This window comes from Vigna umbellata, chromosome 5 (genome assembly GCF_029865625.1).
Source record: "Vigna umbellata cultivar VRB3 chromosome 5, Vumbellata_1.0, whole genome shotgun sequence".
Taxonomy (NCBI): domain Eukaryota; kingdom Viridiplantae; phylum Streptophyta; class Magnoliopsida; order Fabales; family Fabaceae; genus Vigna; species Vigna umbellata.
The window spans coordinates 30,241,416-30,260,532 of record NC_142169.1 but is presented as its reverse complement, the minus strand read 5'-3'; the positions used below and the strand labels follow the sequence as shown (position 1 = coordinate 30,260,532).

The window sequence follows — 19,117 nt, the reverse complement described above, 5'->3', positions numbered from 1 at the left end:
AAATTTGGGTTTGGTGTTTAAAATAAATACAATAATTTCTCGATTTTTTTCTGAACATTTTAATATTTGAAATACTATATTCAAACGTACAATTTTTTTTTCAAAACCGCTTTTAGTTTTATACCGTAAATTTCAAGAAATGGAACTGACAAAATTGCAATCAATCCAAAGTTTATGAATTGACCGTTAAATCTGTTATTATCTTAATATTTCAAAATTACAATCAAGGTGTAAATATAGATGTGGTAATTCGTTTCACACTCAAGCAATAATGTTATAATTACCCTTTAAACTACAAACTTAACTTTAATTTTTCTTTTTGCAACAGAAAAAGTAATCGCATCATTATAATAGTGCCCAGTCAATTGAAATTCCTCTCATGACAATTAATATTAAATTCATTATCTTTGATTTCACTACACTTAATTATTTCTATATTCATAAAGTAGCATTTTGATTAGTGAAAAATTCGTTATAATAGATGACAAATATAATAGTTTTTAGTTTAATAATATAAACATAAAAGTTAATATTAGAGTACGATGACGGTTGGAATTAGAATAGTCAATAACATTTTTTATTTAATCAATTAATAAATCTTAATTATACCTCATCCTATCAAATATCACAGCTTTAACTCCCGTCTACTTTATCTAAAAGGATTTGAACCTCTACATCACTAACAAAATAGTCAAAGTATTACTTGAATATTGTAAGCGAAAATTAATTATAGATATATGCCAAAATTGTACATATATTTGTTATTACTAAGTAAGTTATTTAAATTATATAATGAATATAATAAGTTAACAATCACTCAATAATCTCAATATATAAATTAATAAATATATATCAATACTAATGATATTAAATATTAATATATAATTAATTTATGACGATGGTTTGTTAACTTATGTCAATAAACTGATTGATCCTTTCACATACCAAAAGAAAAATGGTCATTGATACTTCAATAACTTATAATTTTATATGGGTCCTTCCATTTTTGACACTTAAGATTTTAACACAATAATCAATATTTTAAGATGAAAATAAAAATAAAAGAAAAATCAGAGAAGGATGAACTATAGATAGATTGGATAAGTAGATTTAAGGGTATGATTCGATGTAGATTATGGAAGTTAAACAGGGGGGAAACAGCATAAAACAGAAAAGATATTTGAATTTTTGAAACTTCTGTTTATTATAATCTTAAAATGAAGAGTTAAAACGGAAGTGGAGTTGGATGAAACGTTGAGTTCTGTTAAGAAAACGAACTGCGGTGGCGAAGGAGGCGCGTGGGCGAGGTGGAAAGGAAAATGACGTTATTTGTTAGAGAGACTCCACCTCTACCCTCTTCTTTTAGGCTTTCACTCCTTCACGTAACACTTAAATATTAACAAAAAGCCCTTTTCAATTTCCAAAATCTATGTCACTCCTTGTAATGCTCCTCACATCACACCCAAATTCTACTCACCTTGTACCAAACCCAACCCCGTTCTCATTCTTATTCTTTCCCTTATTTCTAGGACTACACACCCGTTCCAACTCAACACCATCCTTAACACCACTTCAAAACGACCCTACTACCCTAAAACCTCTTCAAGTACTCGCGCTTTTTTCAATCTTCATCCATTCTTCCCACGCTCTTCAAGATTCCACAACAACCTCTCACGGGGTTCCCATTCTTGCGTAAAGTCTCGATCTTTCGCCCATGTCGAACAGGGTCATGCACCGGCCGTCGAACCGGCACCAGCCCCTGTTGCAGCGGCAGCCGTCAAAGCTGGCGACTCGAGTGGGGGAGGTGGTCGGGGGCACGGCGGCGGAGTGCGTTGCGGTGTGCTGCTGCGTCCCCTGCGGCGTGGCGAATTTCCTGGTGCTCGCAATCTACAAGGTGCCGGCGGCCTTGTGCCGGCGAATGCTGAAGGAAAGGCGGCACCGGAAGATTGCCAAGGAGGGGTTGCTGAGACCCACGCGCCGCCACTGCTCGTGCGGGTGCTGCGAGGACGTCACCGGTGCGCGGATATTCCCCATGTGCGCCAACGACGCGTTTGACATCGAACACCTCCACTCGCCGGAGCCCGACAGTGACGACGACACACTCGCTCTGGAGAAAGAGATGTGGGACCAGTTTTACAACACCGGCTTTTGGAGAAGCTCTTCTAACAGAGAACGGAGAGAACCCTCGCAAACGCAAACGCAAACGCAAACGCAAACGCAAACGCAAACGCAAACGCAAACGCAAACGCAAACGCAAACGCTCTCTTCCAATGTCGTTCCCCAACCGAACATCTTTTCTTGAACCCTCCCTTTACAATACAAGTACATACACAATTTGTATGCTCAGTTTTTTTCATTTACGTTAATGACAATGCAACTCTTCTCTTGCGATAGTTATCTAGTTTTTTCGAGACTTTTTTTTTATGTGTGTGTCGCGTTTCAGGTCGTGTGAAATTCTGTGGCAGGTTTCGTTTGTGCAAAGTATTGTCAAGTTTCAGATGATGGTGCGCAAGATTTTGTGGTGCCAGTCGGTAATTTTTGGTTGAAATTCCTGATGGAAGTTGTGGGCAATTGAAATTTGTTTGTTGTAGTGTTGTTTAGAGAAGCAGAAGAAAATGGGTGAATAGGAGAGAGTAAATGATATAATTGATGTGGGGCATACGAAGTATTTGATTTTACAGTTATAGGTGTATGTATGCATGGAAGAAGGTAAGAAGAGAAAGAAATAATAGAAAGGATGGAAAGTGCAGGTGGTTCAGAAGCAGGGGGTCCGGGCGTGGTAAAGAAGGACGTTATGCCATTTGTCTCCCTTTTAACTTGTCTCCACACATGGATACCACGTTTTCTTTGTTCTTCCTAATTACTCTGACACATTATTATTTTTGAGCGTACTCTCAGATAAGAATAAAGCAACTATACAAACATAGCTCCATCACACTTCTTTCTGGAAATCATTCACAGATTCTTTCCATCCATCTGTACTTCGCTTCCACATTTATTATTCACTCTCTCTAACCTATTTATTTTTTCAAATCTTTTTTATTCTAAAACATTACTATTAGATAATGCTATTTATGCATCTTTTTCTTATCTTTCTCTTATACACAAAGATGCAAAACTGTATATCTTTGTGTGAACAACAAATGTGGCAGCTTTTACAACCATTTTTTTTTTCAGTCCGAAAGGGAGTTTAAATACAATAAAATCATTTTAGCTCTCGGTTTCGTATTTTTAAAGTAATATTTTAGCTCATGAAAGTAATTAAATAAATAATCAAAATTTAAAAACTGTAGGGAAAGTCGTACCTTGAAGGAAATGGTATATATTTACTTGACCGTATTTGGGTAACAATAATTATTTCTGTGAAATAAATTCAACAGAGTATGAACTTAATTAGTTTGTATTTTGAATGGACTGGGAGTTTTTGCCGTGTCAATTTATGAATGGATAGTTTACAAGTGCTGATGCAATTGGAATTGATATTTTAACAATACGTGTGTGTCAAACTCATGCACGCAATCATAAGTAATAAATTTTAAATAATTTATTGAAAAATAATATTATAATATTACTGGATAATATGTTCTGCCACTACCACATATATAATAATCATTCAATTATATGGGAATTTGACCCATTCAATTTATTTCATAGGTCACGTATTTCCAAAATTATTTTCGATAAATCGGTGAAGTTAGATTTTATGCAACGTTGAAGACTTTATTTTTGCTTAATTTGATTTTCTTAATACTTCTATTCCCTCACCTCCGTTGAAAGATTTGTTTCATGGCTAATAATGTTTTATAAGTCTAAAGTTAGCATATTTAATTAAATATATTTTTCATTACTTTATTTAATTAGTTAAACATTTTAAAAGACAAATCCCAACCTTTTTTATTAAATGGAGTAGGCAATGAAACTTTAAAGCTGTTGTCAACCCTACTAATGTGTTTCTAGCCACACATTTGAACGAAATAAAAAATCTGAGGAAACTAAAATTTTCACGAGATTTTTGCTTCTTTAATTATGATGTGATTTCGTGTGATCGTTCTAGTTCTAGAAAAGTCGATGACTTAAAACATAATTATCAAAATCAATGACATCAAATAAACAAAAAGAAGAAAAAACCCTTGAGCTTAATTAAGAAATGACCAAGTGGAGAATAATGAAGAGGACAACATTTCGAAAGACAAACAATGGAAAGGGACATTAATTTTTATTAGAAGCAATCAAATTTTAAATGAGGATTAACATTTACTTGGTGACTGCAATCTTAGTAAAGAATCGATTGTTTGAAGTTCAAATTATATATGTTAAATATGTTTTTGTTTTCTAAAACTTTGATTTGAAATTAAAATTTATTTATATATTAAATTTTGATCAATTTTGTTTTTAAACTTAAAAAATAATAAACATAATATTTTTAATCTAACAATATTAAAAAAAATGTAATGATATTTTAGATTAATATTTAAATTAAAGTATATTAAATAATATAAACAAATTGATTATTAACCTAAAATGATGTTTAACACATAAAAAGATACAAGGCAGTTGTTTTTTAAAGTTTAAATATCAAAATTTATATACAAACTTTAATTTCACATCAAAGTTAAAAACTAAAATATTTAACTCTTAATTTAACTATTTTAGTATTACTTTTTTCTTCTTAATAACTTTGATTTTTTTTATTAAAACTTACTATAGAGATGTTTTTATGATTAGTCTTTGAATGAAATAACTTCATTTTAAATTTTAATCGGAATTAAGTTTGTAAAACTAAATGACCTTAAATAAATCGAAAAAACGCAGTAAATTAAATTAATTCGTTTGTGTTGTGACGAGGGAATGAAACAAGCACTTTTTTTTTCAATTTATTATTTAACTTTTTCCAATGGTTTGGTTTTTGTGGTCATACATCATGGTAGTTATGTATTTATTTATTTTTGTTTTCAAAATAAATTCTGGTGTTTTTATTCTATTATTCTATTATTTATTATATATGAGGTGACCTCTAGTTGATACGCACCAATCTTAAAAAGGAATAAAAAATCTGTTGTATTTAAAAATTTTGGCTATTTCGGTTAACAATTTTGTCTTTTTCTTTCAACTTTTTGTGAGTATTTATTCTAATCACCATAATGTTATTCACAAGCAAAAAGCATAATTTAGTTGCTGAAAGAGACATGTGATGCATTTTCTCTCCTTATTATCACTGTAAATTGCCTTTTGAAGAACAGAATAAAGTTCACAGAAGAATTATATATATATATATATATATATATATATATATATATATATATATATATATATATATATATATATATATATATATATATATATATATATATATATATATATATATATATATATATATATATATATATATATATATATATATATATATATATATATATATATATATATGCATATATCATCCTCTTACACCAAATAAAATATTACTATTAAAAATTATTTTATTCAATATTAAAATATATAATTTAATTTTAATACACAATGACGGTAAAAATATATGTTTTCATATAACTATAATTTATGTGATGAAATTCAATGTTTACAGAAAAAATAATTTAAAAAACAAAAATACACTATTACAAAAAAATATTTTTGACTTATGTTAATTTAAACTTTTAATGTTAAAAGAAACTCCGACTTCTTACTTGAAAATGTCAATTTAACGTTGAAATTGAAAATAAAAGTTAAATAATGTTGGTTATGTGAGAGTCTACATCCTTTAACGACGAGTATTACAACAAACTCATATTCAATTTGTGTTGTTTTAAATTAAAATTAGACATCATTTATGTTTGTTAGTGTACTCACAAATTGTCAAATACTATCTTCTTATTAAAATATTTATTTTATATTTACAATTTACTCCGACCTAAAAAATAAAAATAAAAATATTCCAATCCAACTTAGAAAAATTGAACACATGTGAATATTAAAAACTAAAACTTCTAACACAAGATGTAATTATTAGCGCTAAAATTATTAAGAGTAAATAAACTTTTTTCATAATAAAAATCTACTCCTAGATAATTTTCAAGCAAAAAATAACTAATATTACAATGAGTATTAATTTTATTGTTCCAGTAGATATGTTAGTCTGTCTTATCTTCTTCATTGCATTTTCATAATAATATATATTTGAAGAATTGGATGAAAACTTTGATTTCATTATTATAAAAAATAAATCTGACTCAAACTACTTTCATTATATTCAAATAAATATATAAAACAAATTATAAAAATAAAACATTTATAATCAAGTCAATCCTAGTGCGTCAAGACAGGCTATAAAATTTTTAACTCACAAAAAAGTTTATCACTGATATGTAGTCAGCAAATCTGTATATGTTAGATTGACTTATTTTGATGTTCCTAAAATATACAATGACATTATATACTACTCAAAACAAACTTTTCCTTCATGTTTTTATTTTTTAAATTATGTCATTTGAAAATAAAAAATAAATTTTTGTTGAACAATGTTAACGTTTTTTGGATTGTTTAATAAAAAAATTAATTAAAAAATAAAAAATAACTTTTAAATGTTATACAATTTATTTTCAAATTAATAATTCAAAAATTAAGTCTAACTTTTGAATTGTCTAATTTGAAAGTTTTTTTCCTAAGAGTTTAACTTTTGAAATGCAAAATCTGGAAGTCAATAGTACAATAAAGAGAAAAATATTTTCGGTTTGTACATCTCTTAAGTAAAAAAAATGAGTTCCAAAGTGTACAATTAAGAAAAGGGAAAATAGAAACTTTTTATATTTGGGTGCAGGAAAATGTTATAGAAGTGCAAAAAGAAACTGTCCAAATATAAAAATTGAAGGCCTACGACAGGGGTATTACTTCCTACACCACCACAAATTTCTTCCTGCACCACCCCATTCTATAATTGTCTTTGGTGAAAATTGAATTACGTAATTAAAACATTAAAAAAAATAAACCGAAATGAAAGATCAACATCCGTAGGCGAAGCCAAACGGATATGAATATCATATCAATATCCGTTTAAGCCTCCATATTCGTCATAGAGAGTTTTTTTTTTTTATGTTTTCATGAGACATTATCCAGTAAAACACACTAACTTTTTCTTAATAAGGTTTTATTGAATTTTTTCATTTTTTTCACATACCAGCACACATTTTATATATAAATGTATATATAAAAGGGAAAGAGAAGGAGAAGGAGAAGAAGAAGGGGGTGGGTGTGAGGGTGGGTGACTGAAATTGGAAGAGAAGGAAAAGAGGGGCGGGGGGAGGGAGGGTGGTGGGTGTGAAGGTGGGTGACGGAAATGGGAAAGAGAAGAAATGGGAGGTGGTGGGTGTGAGGGTGAGTGAGGAAAATGGAAAAGAAAAGGAGAAGAGGGGAGGGGAGGTGGTGGGTGACGGAAATGGAAAAGAGAAAGAGAAGAGAGAGGGGGAGGGGGGTGTGGTGTGTGCTGGAATGAGGGTATAGAATTAGGGTTTTTAATTAAAAATATAAAAAGTTAATTTAAAAGTAAAAAGAAAAATTAATTTAAAAATAATTTTGAAAAAAAAGTAAATTGAGAGGTGCTGGAAGAAGGCAGTGGTGGTGGAGGAAGCATCTTTCCTAAGACAGTTAATTTGTCCAACAAACCCAAATTTAAATTGGCCCAAGTTCACATTGGGATTATAAAACATGAGTTAAATATAGGTTTGATAAAGTTTTAGAAAGGTATAATCCCAATATAAAACATTCAAATATTTAAAAAAAATTTAAATTTGATTATATATTACACACAATAAATATATTTAATATTATTGGTCAATAAATTTTGATTATGACAAAGCCATGATATACGTTGAATACAACAATTAAACAGTATTAAATGTTATATTTATTAAATATAAAAATGAAATTTTATACACACAAGAGACACACACACAAATATATATATATATATATATATATATATATATATATTAAAATATATTATAAAATAAAAGTAATGATCACATATAGTATTCACAAAGATTTTAAATATACTAAATAATGTTAAGAAATAAACAACTCTATGAAAATATAGATCATATTTTATTTATTTACTTTACAATATTATATAGATTGTCTAATACTTTATTTCTCAACCTCTATATTTATTATTTTTAACTTCTTATTGTATTTAATAAATATAATATTGATGTTTATGAGTATTTAAATTTACTTATAATATATTAACTATTATACTTATTGGAAATAAAATATTCACGAATAAATTATTAATAATATAAATACTTCAATTCTTATTATTCAATAAAAATAATCACATACGATAATTCTATTAGGTTTTATGTTAATAAATTTAGAAATCACATGAAGGATAATTTACAACCAGTCAATGCATTGAAAATCATAAGACGTCTCATTTATGCGATATAACCTATGTTTTTAGTAAATCAAAAAAATAAAATTATAATATTGTCAATAAATTGTTATTGATCAAAATAAGAACTACTGTTAATAACTGCAATGGGTGGAAGACAATAGAATGTGGTGGGTATATAAAGAAGAAAGTAAAGTGTTTATTTTTTCATTGGTCGTTCCCCTCTCCGATGCGGTGGGGACAACTCCCATTCCTTTAATTTCCTGATTTTTCCTTATCTCTGATTTTTCTGCAACAATGGATCTCTAGCATTCATCCCTCTTTCTCTCCTCTCTATGCCTCTGTCCTTACCCTTATTATATCCTTTTACTCCATGCATTCTCAGGTATATTTTTATCCATTTCGCCTCAATTTCATATATCCATCCTCTTGCTTTTTGAATTTTACAGTTTTTATTTTAATTTTATGAATATATATAAAATGAACAACGAAAATTTTATGCTGCCTCAGATTGTTCATCTTATACCAAATGTTTGACTCATGGGCATGTCCATTTTTTAGACTAAATTCTGTTTGTGAAAAACTGCATTTATTTTTATTATGCTTTTCTTTTTATTCTAACATAATTTGTTTTTTGTTGGAACTTTATTCTGGATTTTTTTACTGCCATTTGTGTTGGGGATTATGGTTGGAATAAATAATTGAAAGAGAGAAATTGTTTGGCAAATTAGAGTGTAATGTTATGAATTATTTTCTTGTCAGCTTCTCGGTTGACTAGGTGACTTTGGGTACCATTTGGATTTTACATTTACTTATTGAAATGAATTTTGGAGAAAGACTAAATGAATTTCCGTTTATGTTTGTTCACAATATCATGAATTGAAGAACACCACTGGCACAAGCAAATTATTGCATCTGACTCTAAGGTTACAGGGTGATATGTAGAAAGTTGTAGAGATGGAAGGCAATAAAGAAAGTAAAATGATATCGGCTGCGGCCTTTGTAGAAGGGGGGATTCAAGACTCCTGTGATTATGCTTGCAGTATATGTCTTGAGGAGTTTTCTGCAAGTGATCCTTCAACGGTACCCACTTTTGTGTCACAATTCTTGTTTCTCAAATACGATGAAAAGCAAATACGGCTTATATGAAAAATAAACTTGCTTACATTTTTTTTTCTCTTGTTTCTATTCCAGCTCACTAATTGCAAGCATGAGTTTCACCTACACTGCATTCTCGAATGGTACCTAATATCCATTAATTTCTCATATGTCTGTGTCAAAATTAAGACTTCTATTTGTGTATATTTTTTTCCCACATCCATCTAACACAGGTTTTACTTTCGTCAATGTCGCATTTGTTAATCTCCTTCAACTTTGATTTCTATTTTAAATTTCTTCTTATGCTTAAAACTATTTTTCCCTCCTTTTTCGACCATTTTAACACCAATCTCAGTAAAATATATATATCCTAGAACCTTCACGTACCGGTACGGATGCTGAAACATGTGATTTCCAGTTCCTGCATTAAAACATCATCTCCGATAGCTCATAGTGATGGAAAATTTTGGAAGTCATAATTTAATTGACTTCATTGACACTATGCATCGGAATGTTTTGGTTCTCCTGACTTTTGTCAATGTTAAGGCCGTTAATGCCAATTAAGACTGGAAAACCAATTATCTGGTCTATAATTATTAGTCTGGATTTGAGTGGGAGGAAGGTCTTTTAAGTGTAGAAGATATTCTTGTTATACCCATATACAATCTTAATAGTTAATACACTAAAATTTCTTGTTCTCCTAAACAAAAAAAAAAAATAAAAATCTGAGAATATACTCTAGCAATTGCTGTTACTGGCTTTTGTTTCTAGGTGTCAGAGAAGCTCCCAGTGTCCTATGTGTTGGCAGTCTATTAGCTTGAAGGATCTTACTAGGTTGGTTATGAATTTGCTTGGAGGATCTGTGATATCATTCTTTTGTTGACTGTATTATTAAACTTGTACGCATTTTGTGGCAGTCAGGAATTGTTTGAGGCAGTAGAGCAGGAGAGGAAGTTGAGGGTTGCCACATCAAGAAATGCTACTATTTTTCATCACCCTGCATTTAATGATTTTGAATTGCAGCACGTTAGTTACCAGTCTGAGTGCTGTTTGGTTGTCTTATATCTTAAGCACATTATAGTTCTTTCATATGTTTATATTAGTATTTTCTTTTTATCATTTTGCAGTTACGCATGAATGTAAATGACATTGAGCTTGAAGAGCAAATTATTCAACATTTAGCTGTTGCCGCAGCAATGAGGAGAGCAGACCAACTTGGCCGTAGAGCAGGACGACAAGCTAATTCATCACCTCGTGGTCATCCACACTCATTAGTGTTATCTAATATGGCTCCTGCTGAAGAGGAAAATGACCAAACGAGAATTCCTAATGCAAGTGCATCTACTCCAATAAAATCTGAGAGAATTGGAGCATTGCAACAGATGCTGCGAGTTCGAACTCAAAGCTCTTCTTCAGCTTCTGGATCTAGAATTTACTCCAATGATAGGTCATTATGGCCATATTATTTATTTGCTCAACTCATTCTCCTATCGTTGACATTATGTGTTTTAGAATTTAGGGTTAAGGCTTAACTCAACTCACAAAAGTGACTTTTACGACAATGATTGCTCTTATCTTATAAGAACTATGTTGACCACATTTCCAGTTGTGAGATCTCAACACACTTCCTCACATCTAAGACTGAACATATAAAAATTGGAATGAGGACAAATGTGAGTGGCCAAATAACAACAATGCATTTGCTTAGGAGCAGAGCCTGTTAACAAACCTAAGATAGATTCTTATATGCTCTTAGAATTTGAACTTAGGACCTAACTTGCAGTGATGAAATAAAAAAAATGTAGAATAGACACTGCTGTCTTAGAATTTGTGTTTAACACCTCAAAATAGGATTAAAAGATAGTGATTGTTCACACCTTATAAGGATTACATTGGTCATATCAACGATTTTATAGGAGCTCTTGGTCTGTAACAATATTCTGGATTTCAGTGTAATATATTTCTGTAAATAAAATAGAATTGTATTTATATTTTCATAATAGAGTGGAGATATGCACAATAAATATATGCAGGGTAGAGTAATTTTACTCAATTTAATTCTTGGGTCATTATTTGTCGCATGGTCTGATGAAGTTATACCCTGTGCATTTATTTGCTTGCAGGGGCTCTACTACTCCCTCGTCATCAGTAAACGGCGATAAAGCAGAGTTCCAGTCACATTCTGATTCGCTGCGGTCCAGATTCAACGCAGTGTCTGCTAGGTATGATTTTGTAAAATGTAATGGATGTGCAAACTGTATTTTTCTAATAAACTTATTTGATATTAACCTATCTTGTCACTAAGATACAAAGAATCAATCTCAAAGGGTGCAAGGGGATGGAAGGAAAGGTTGTTCTGTCGTAGTTGTTCCATGTCAGAACTTGGTTCAGAAACAAGGAGGAGAGAGATGAATTCTGATATTTCTAGTGTATCCCGACTAAAGGAATCCCTTGAATCTAGTGAGAATAGTAAAGCTGCGGGTACTTCTTTGTCTATTCATATGGAGGATTGTTCCATTGGAGAAGTGAGCAATCACAATGATGTTGAAGTTAGCGGGGAGACCTCTTCACATGATGACAATACTCAACCTGCTTGTTCTGCTGCCTCACATTTAAATTGAGCTCTTCCTTGTTTCTGTCAATGTATCTTTCCTCAGCATCTCATATTTGAAGGTAAGCTTTGATATTTGTTTAAATCTTTCTTAAGAGAATTAACTAATCCGACCTTCTGTACATTAACTAAATACCTGCTTTGTTTATTATTATAAATCTCACCAATTACCAGGGGATACCTTTTGTACATAGAAGGGGCGAGTCTGCCTGGTACTGGTGGCATTAGTTCTTACGAATGTGCTCAGCAGTAATGAAACTATGAATGTCATTTTAATTTTTTCCTATAAGGGATCTAACACAAGATATAATAGTGAGGTAATAATGGGGAGTGAGGGGGTAAGACGTATTTTTGGGTACAAATGAAATTTTAACTTCTTTTTTAAAAACACTTTTATTAGAAATATTTTGTATGCTATGGTTATTAGATAAAGATGAAAAGAGAAAAAAATGTAAGGAAATGTGTATTATTACACTAAGACTTTTGGAAATATTTCCTTGGGAGAAAAGAATAAGATACTAGTCAGGGACGTTCAAGGGCACCGTATCTTCTTAACATCTCCCCCCGACTGTAAAAATTAATCCCATCTCCATTTTACAAGGTTTCTACAAATTTATTCCCTCCTCCCTGTTGTAAATAACCAGCCTACCGTTCTACATTTTTTTTTCAATAGTCAGCTAATTAAACAAACTTGGGTCAAACAATTTGCCCATAAATGACTCACTTTGTCCTCAAGGTGAAAATTCAGGAACTGCTGTTGTATGAGATTGAATAAATCTCAAGAACTCTCGCCAGTAGGCATATCGTGCCAATGAATAAGGATTTCTACTTCCTGATTTATTTTTTTCGGGCGATCGGGACTTATTCAGGGTGACTTGTAATTCCATGTCTTCTGTCAATGCCAATGGTTAGAGGTTGAACTACCGAGGAAGGGCAATTGATCTCTAACAATGACATGGAAGACATGGTGAATGGGGTACCTAGTTGGCAATTGTAATTGCTAAGCTTTTGCGCCAATTGTGTTTTGTTTTGTAATTTGATGAGGGCCATAGTACCTTGGTCCCAACTTCTAGTACTTTTTTCTTGAAACTTTCTGCCGTCAGTGGTCTTGTGGTCTCCAATTCCATTTTCAGTGCCAATTCAGTTGAATTGGCGCCATAATTCATAAGTCACAAATTTGAGGCATTTTCCCCTCCTATATAATCAGAGAATCAAAAGAAGGAACTATGATAATTTTTTGTTGTGTTAGTCCATATGGAACTATGATAGCATCAATTCTTATTATCACAAACTTCATAGTGGGTGTAAATTGTATGTATGAAACTGTTCATTTTACTAACCCCTTGGTGCGCATTATATTTGGTCTCACAGTTTTTTAACCCCAAAGGTAACTCTCTTCAACACGACAAACTGAGGAGCATACGCCATGGAAATAGTCGCAGCACTTATGTTGGGGTTTGCTATAAAAATTACCATCACATAAACAGCTGTTCTTACAGCTAAAAGTCATCTTTTTATACGTATATATTTTGTGCCAAACACAGTGAAGGGTTGAACGTGTCTTAAATGTCTGGTGGGTGGGATTTTAGATGGACATGTACTATGAACATTAATGTACCTATGGAAGAACAATGTTCAAAAGTTAAAGGGAATTTGTCCTTATTATTTTACCTTTTGTTTATTGACAAATCGAGAATATATGGATGGAGGTGGCAACTAGATTACATGTTGTTTCTGCAAACATTCAAACCTTTTCACATGCATGGTTACTTGCAGTTGCAGTGAAGAAACGTCTGAACAAATTGGTTGTTGCAGTTTTTAATAATTGAAACAATGGGTCAAGGAGTAACAATGTATAAAATTATCTCAATATCAAGTATTGAAAGGAAAATCTTATTCTTTTCCGGAGATATTCTTAAATGATTTTTACAATTTTTTAAAATAAATATTCACTTTCAATATACGTTTGAAAGAATACTGTCTAGGAAGTGAGTGTTTTTCTTAAAAAATATAGATCTTATCCACCTAATTGTATTTGTTTTTCATATAGCGACCAATTCTTTTTTACACGAGTACTTAATAATTATGTTAAATAATATAATTTGTTTGAATTTTTGTTTACTTTCTTTCAATATAAATCCATTATGAGAAGCATGCATTTGTTCTAAATAGAAACAAAAAACAAAATTCATATTTCTAGTATTTTTTATTTCTGTTAAACAAATAATATATATATACAGATATATTTTTCTTTTTTCAGCAAACACATTGTTTGAAAGATCAGAAAAAGAAGCATAATTTTTGAAGAAAATATGGTTAAATGAGAATTTCTGCAAGCGAGTGCATTGCACACAAGTGATAGTTGTTACGAGGAGAAAATTGGGAAACGAAAAGCATATGAAAAGAAGATTCGATACGAACAGCAATGTCAAATTGAGACGTAATTATCAGAAAGAAGGGAAAAGTTGATGATGAAATTGGATGTGAAGGATTCTAGTAAAAGAAAAGAGAAAAAAATGATGGTGGATTATTATTATAGTAATTTGTTGGTGTGTTGCTTTAGAATTTGTGAATTTTGTAATGCAAGAAAGTTGTAAGATGAGGAGAGGCAAAAGAGGTGGTAGAAGGGTGATTGAAAAGGAAACTGTAAGTCAGAAGTGAACATTAAAATTGACAGAAGAACCACCGGCGGGCGGTGGGTCAGCGTCGCCGTTTTAGGAAGCTTAAAAGTTAAAAACGTAGTCACATAGCGAGGAGTGAGTGACACAGGAGCGTACAAATTAATTGAACTGTGAACCCAACTCTGTTCCTTTCCCACCACACCGACACTTTGCCAGACTGCTTCCTTTATCACTCACAATAATCACGTTTCCCTTCGCCTCCTTTTAATTAATAATTAATAATAATAATATATAAAACCATATTCATTAATCATTTGAGATGGAACAACAATAATAATAATAAGTATAATAATAAAAAAAAGAGTTATAGCTTACCTCAATTTGTTGAATAATTACAGTGATAATACTAACAATAATGAAATTAGAAAGTAGTTAGTGAAAGAAAATGAAGGTGAGAGTAGGGTTCCAGCACATGAATGCCGCGTGGTCCCCACGCACAGGCTGTCAGAATAGTATGCTTATGCTATTCTGTAGTGTATGGTAATGCTATGGTATGGTGTTGTAGTATTTTTCATTGAGAGTTCTCATAAGCATTAAGCAAAGGGAAAAGCATTGAAAGCTGAGAGAAAGAGACTCACCAACCATACCCCACTTCCACGCCTCTTCTTCTCTCTTTCTCAGTATCATTTCCCTACCAAAACAGACATACGCAAACACAGTTTCTTTCTCTCCCTAACTGAGCGCCATGGATTCTTCTTCCATCTATGGCGTCTCCCACATCTTCACCTTCTTCCTTCTCTTCCTTTTACAACTACGTTCACTCTCCGCATTCCCTCACAACTCTTCGACCACTCCTCAGATTAACTCCAACTCCATCCTCGTCGCGCTACTCGATTCCCATTACACCGAACTCGCCGAGCTCGTCGAGAAAGCACTTCTTCTCCAGCAACTTGAAGACGCCGTCGGCAACCACAACATCACCATCTTCGCCCCGCGAAACAAGGCCCTCGAACGCGACCTCGACCCCGAGTTCAAGCGCTTCCTCCTCGAGCCTCGCAATCTTCGCTCCCTTCAGACACTCCTCATGTCCCACATTCTCCCCACGCGAATCTCCTCCCGCCACTGGCCCAACTCCGATCGCCATCACTCCACTCTCGGAAACCATCACCACCTGCATTTAGCCACAAATCCCTCCGGCCAGATGACCGTCGACGCCGCCGAGATCCTCCGCGCCGACGACGTCGTCCGCCCCGACGGAATCATCCACGGCATCGAGCGTCTCATAGTCCCCCGATCCGTCCAGGAGGACTTCAACCGCCGCCGCAACCTCGCCGCCATCTCCGCCGTCATCCCGGAGGGTGCGCCGGAGATCGATCCCCGCACCCACCGCCTCAAGAAGCCCGCCCCAGTCCCCGCCGGCGCCCCTCCCGTTCTCCCAATCTACGACGCCTTGGCGCCGGGACCGTCCATCGCTCCCGCACCGGCGCCGGGACCCGGAGGCCCGAGGCACCACTTCAATGGCGAGCGGCAGGTGAAGGACTTCATCCACACGCTCTTGCATTACGGAGGGTACAACGAAATGGCCGATATTCTCGTTAACCTAACGTCTCTGGCCACCGAAATGGGAAGGCTCGTTTCAGAGGGTTACGTCCTTACCGTTTTGGCCCCCAACGACGAAGCCATGGCGAAGTTGACGACGGATCAGTTGAGCGAACCCGGCGCACCGGAGCAGATTATGTACTATCACATTATTCCCGAGTACCAAACCGAAGAGAGTATGTACAATGCCGTCAGAAGGTTCGGTAAGGTCCGCTACGATACCCTGCGCTTACCCCACAAGGTTCTCGCTCAGGAGTCTGACGGTTCCGTTAAATTCGGTCACGGCGATTCCTCCGCATACTTGTTCGATCCTGATATTTACACCGATGGAAGGATCTCCGTCCAGGGAATCGACGGCGTTCTTATCCCCCCGGAGGAAGAGGAAGAACGCACCCAGCGCACCACTCCACTTGTCAAGGTTGCCGCTAAACCAAGAAGAGGTATTTTTTTTTTCTTTTTTTAATTTATTTTAGTTTTGCTTGGTCGAGTTTATTTGTGCATTTCATTGTAATTATTATAATTGTTATTAGTTGTGAGAGAATAATAGGGATTGACTTGGTTTTAGGTAATGGGTGAGTAGTGTTTGGTTGGAGTAAGTTTAGGGTAAAGGTGTTTGGGTTAAGCACCTTTTGTTCTGTGTTAGTTAGCAATTGGGTTGGGAAGCTTGAAGGAAAGGAGATCGTGTTTATATTTATGGCATTGCCCTTTCTGGAAAGTGCTGGTGTTGAAGTGGAATTATTCACCGGCACCACGTGTGAAGCCACTGTTGTTTTACTTTTCAACAAGGGAGTTTTAGTGGATCGCTTGTACAGTGAGTCTTCTCTTCTTCTATTGATTTATCTTTTGGGAGCTGCCTAACTAGTTATACCAGGTGTTGGTTTCCACTTTTCACGGATCAACTATTTTCAGTGAAAATAGAAAATGGAAGAGAAAGCTTTTACTATGTATGGATGTGTCTGGTTTTTTAGCAGTGAGGTACTTGGGAAATACGAGAGATGGTGACAAAAACGGTTCAGTCTGATAGTCTGTCCCTTTGTCTCGACTAGTCCATGTGATTCATCAATAATAAATCGTATAAAAATAATTGGGTGTGCCAAGCTGTAAGCCACATTCTACTTTCCATATTCATCTCATTATTCTATTCACTCTTCCGTGTATTTTATTTACACTGCATTATAATTCTAGTCAACTAAGGTATTGGTTGGATTCCCTTTTTTTACAATTTAATTGTTTGATACGAATTTAGGTGGGATATAACATTCATTTATTTCATTCACTCTCTCCGAATAAATAACTTGTTTTCTTTTTATTTGCATGTGAAAATGTAATGGTTATTGCCTGGCTATTAGTTGACTTAACATTTTATTTTACCCAAACGCATGTGCAGGGAAGTTGATGGAAATGGCATGTAGCATGCTCGGAGCTTTTGGACAAGGATGCCAATGAACTCGTTCTCTCAACTAATCACAAAAGTAATAAAGAGTGGTTGTATGTAAACTCGATGAATGGTAAGTGTTAATATTTTACCCTTTGATCTGTTTTATTTCCTTGGATAACATGTGGGTGTGTTCTGATTCAGTTTTGTTTGGAATGAATTATGCAGTTGTAGAGTAATCATTTGAATACAAAAAAAAGGAAGCATGCTCGGTCTATAATCAGAGAGCGATTACACGGAAGATAACAAAAACAAATTTTCTGTCATTTTGTTTCATACTGTAATTACATACCATTTTTTTATTAAATTTTTATTTTATGTTGATTCTCCGTCTCTATGCGTAAATAACCGACGCCCCTTCTTGGTTGTCTTTTTTTTGTTGATTGTATGTATGTGAATCAAGTCATACATAATCTACTTTATTATTATTATGATGTCTTCCAAATGATTATGATTATTATTATATTATATTATGGCTCAGAATTTCCAACTAGATTTCTTCAGCAGAGTTTTTAAAGAAAGAAAAAGAAGGAAGCGATGAAATGGACCTCTCAACTGAAGTATTTTTTTTTGTATTAAAGGAAAAAAGTAAAAGGTTGTGATTGGAAATTAAGGTGTGGTTGAGGGGTTTATTAGATGAAAGGTAAGGAAAGGAAGTAGGTGTGATTAAATTATTTGGTGAAGAAGAAGACAGAGCAGCTAATGGTAATGCATTGCTGGTGTCGGTTATTATAATATTCAATAAAACCCTTTCACGGACTCTAAATAAATTAACAAATGTCTCGTTTGTCACTCTCATAACGTTATCAATGCTTTTCTACATAATATTAGAAAATATAGTCTTTTTTCTGTTGAAGAAAACTCTTGCAGTAAAAGATAAAAATGTTCGCTCGGGGTCAAAGAACCACAAAATAAGGATAAATTAGCACAATGGAAATTGTTGGGCGTAAGGTCCATCTAAAATATTTTTTTTTCTTATTCCTCGGTTGTTTGTTTGGATAATTTGTTATTTAATTGATTGGACGAAGATGTTAATTTGGATTTAATTAATTAAGTAGTTAATGTTATAATAAATGTTTCTGTGAGATTTGTCTGAGGGTCGGTTGCCTTCCACTTGTGTGCTCCGCTTGTACCCTTCCAGTTTAGACCGCTCGGTTGTCGCTTTGGATTGGAGGGGGAGGTACCTGCAAAAGGCACTCCGACGCTCAAGTTAGGAGCGGTTTTATGAACTGTTTGTTACAGTTAAATATTGAAGTCCTTAATAGGACGTAAACAGGACGTATTGTTGTATGAGTTGAATCTCTATGCACCTCAAGCCTAAACTTTTATTTATAGAATTTAAAAGAATCTAACCAATTAATTTACCTCTTAAT

The 19,117-nt window shown here is 33.5% G+C and overlaps 3 protein-coding genes across 8 annotated transcripts; all 3 read left to right on the top strand.

The window, feature by feature from the left end:
• The first annotated feature begins 1,380 nt into the window (after positions 1 to 1,380).
• Positions 1,381 to 2,932, top strand: LOC124828322 (uncharacterized). 2 transcript variants are annotated; one of them, XM_088115381.1, is made up of 2 exons: positions 1,381 to 2,322; positions 2,466 to 2,932. In XM_088115381.1, exon 1 carries the CDS (start codon positions 1,715 to 1,717, stop codon positions 2,300 to 2,302), a length of 588 nt encoding a protein of 195 aa, XP_087971507.1. In that variant the 5' UTR covers positions 1,381 to 1,714; the 3' UTR covers positions 2,303 to 2,322; positions 2,466 to 2,932. The 2 variants fall into 2 exon arrangements, with proteins under 2 accessions (XP_087971507.1, XP_087971506.1); XM_088115380.1 differs by having other exon boundaries at positions 1,382 to 2,322; positions 2,444 to 2,932.
• Positions 2,933 to 8,580: 5,648 nt separating this feature from the next.
• Positions 8,581 to 13,759, top strand: LOC124828307 (E3 ubiquitin-protein ligase RHF2A-like). Of its 5 annotated transcripts, none has more exons than XR_015786940.1 (9): positions 8,581 to 8,765; positions 9,314 to 9,463; positions 9,575 to 9,621; positions 10,250 to 10,312; positions 10,396 to 10,504; positions 10,606 to 10,925; positions 11,602 to 11,700; positions 11,784 to 12,151; positions 13,477 to 13,759. XR_015786940.1 is itself a non-coding variant. In XM_088116546.1 (8 exons), the coding sequence occupies exons 2-8, from the start codon at positions 9,338 to 9,340 to the stop codon at positions 12,097 to 12,099; spliced, it is 1,080 nt and encodes a 359-aa protein (XP_087972672.1). In that variant the 5' UTR covers positions 8,581 to 8,765; positions 9,314 to 9,337; the 3' UTR covers positions 12,100 to 12,323. The 5 variants fall into 5 exon arrangements, 1 of the variants encoding a protein (XP_087972672.1); XR_015786938.1 differs by having other exon boundaries at positions 13,461 to 13,759; XR_015786939.1 differs by having other exon boundaries at positions 9,266 to 9,463; positions 13,461 to 13,759.
• A 1,531-nt stretch (positions 13,760 to 15,290) lies between these two features.
• On the top strand, positions 15,291 to 18,212 carry FLA16 (FASCICLIN-like arabinogalactan protein 16 precursor). Its single transcript, XM_047301566.2, has 3 exons — positions 15,291 to 16,749; positions 17,697 to 17,817; positions 17,913 to 18,212. The coding sequence occupies exons 1-2, from the start codon at positions 15,456 to 15,458 to the stop codon at positions 17,753 to 17,755; spliced, it is 1,353 nt and encodes a 450-aa protein (XP_047157522.1). The 5' UTR covers positions 15,291 to 15,455; the 3' UTR covers positions 17,756 to 17,817; positions 17,913 to 18,212.
• Positions 18,213 to 19,117: the final 905 nt, after the last annotated feature.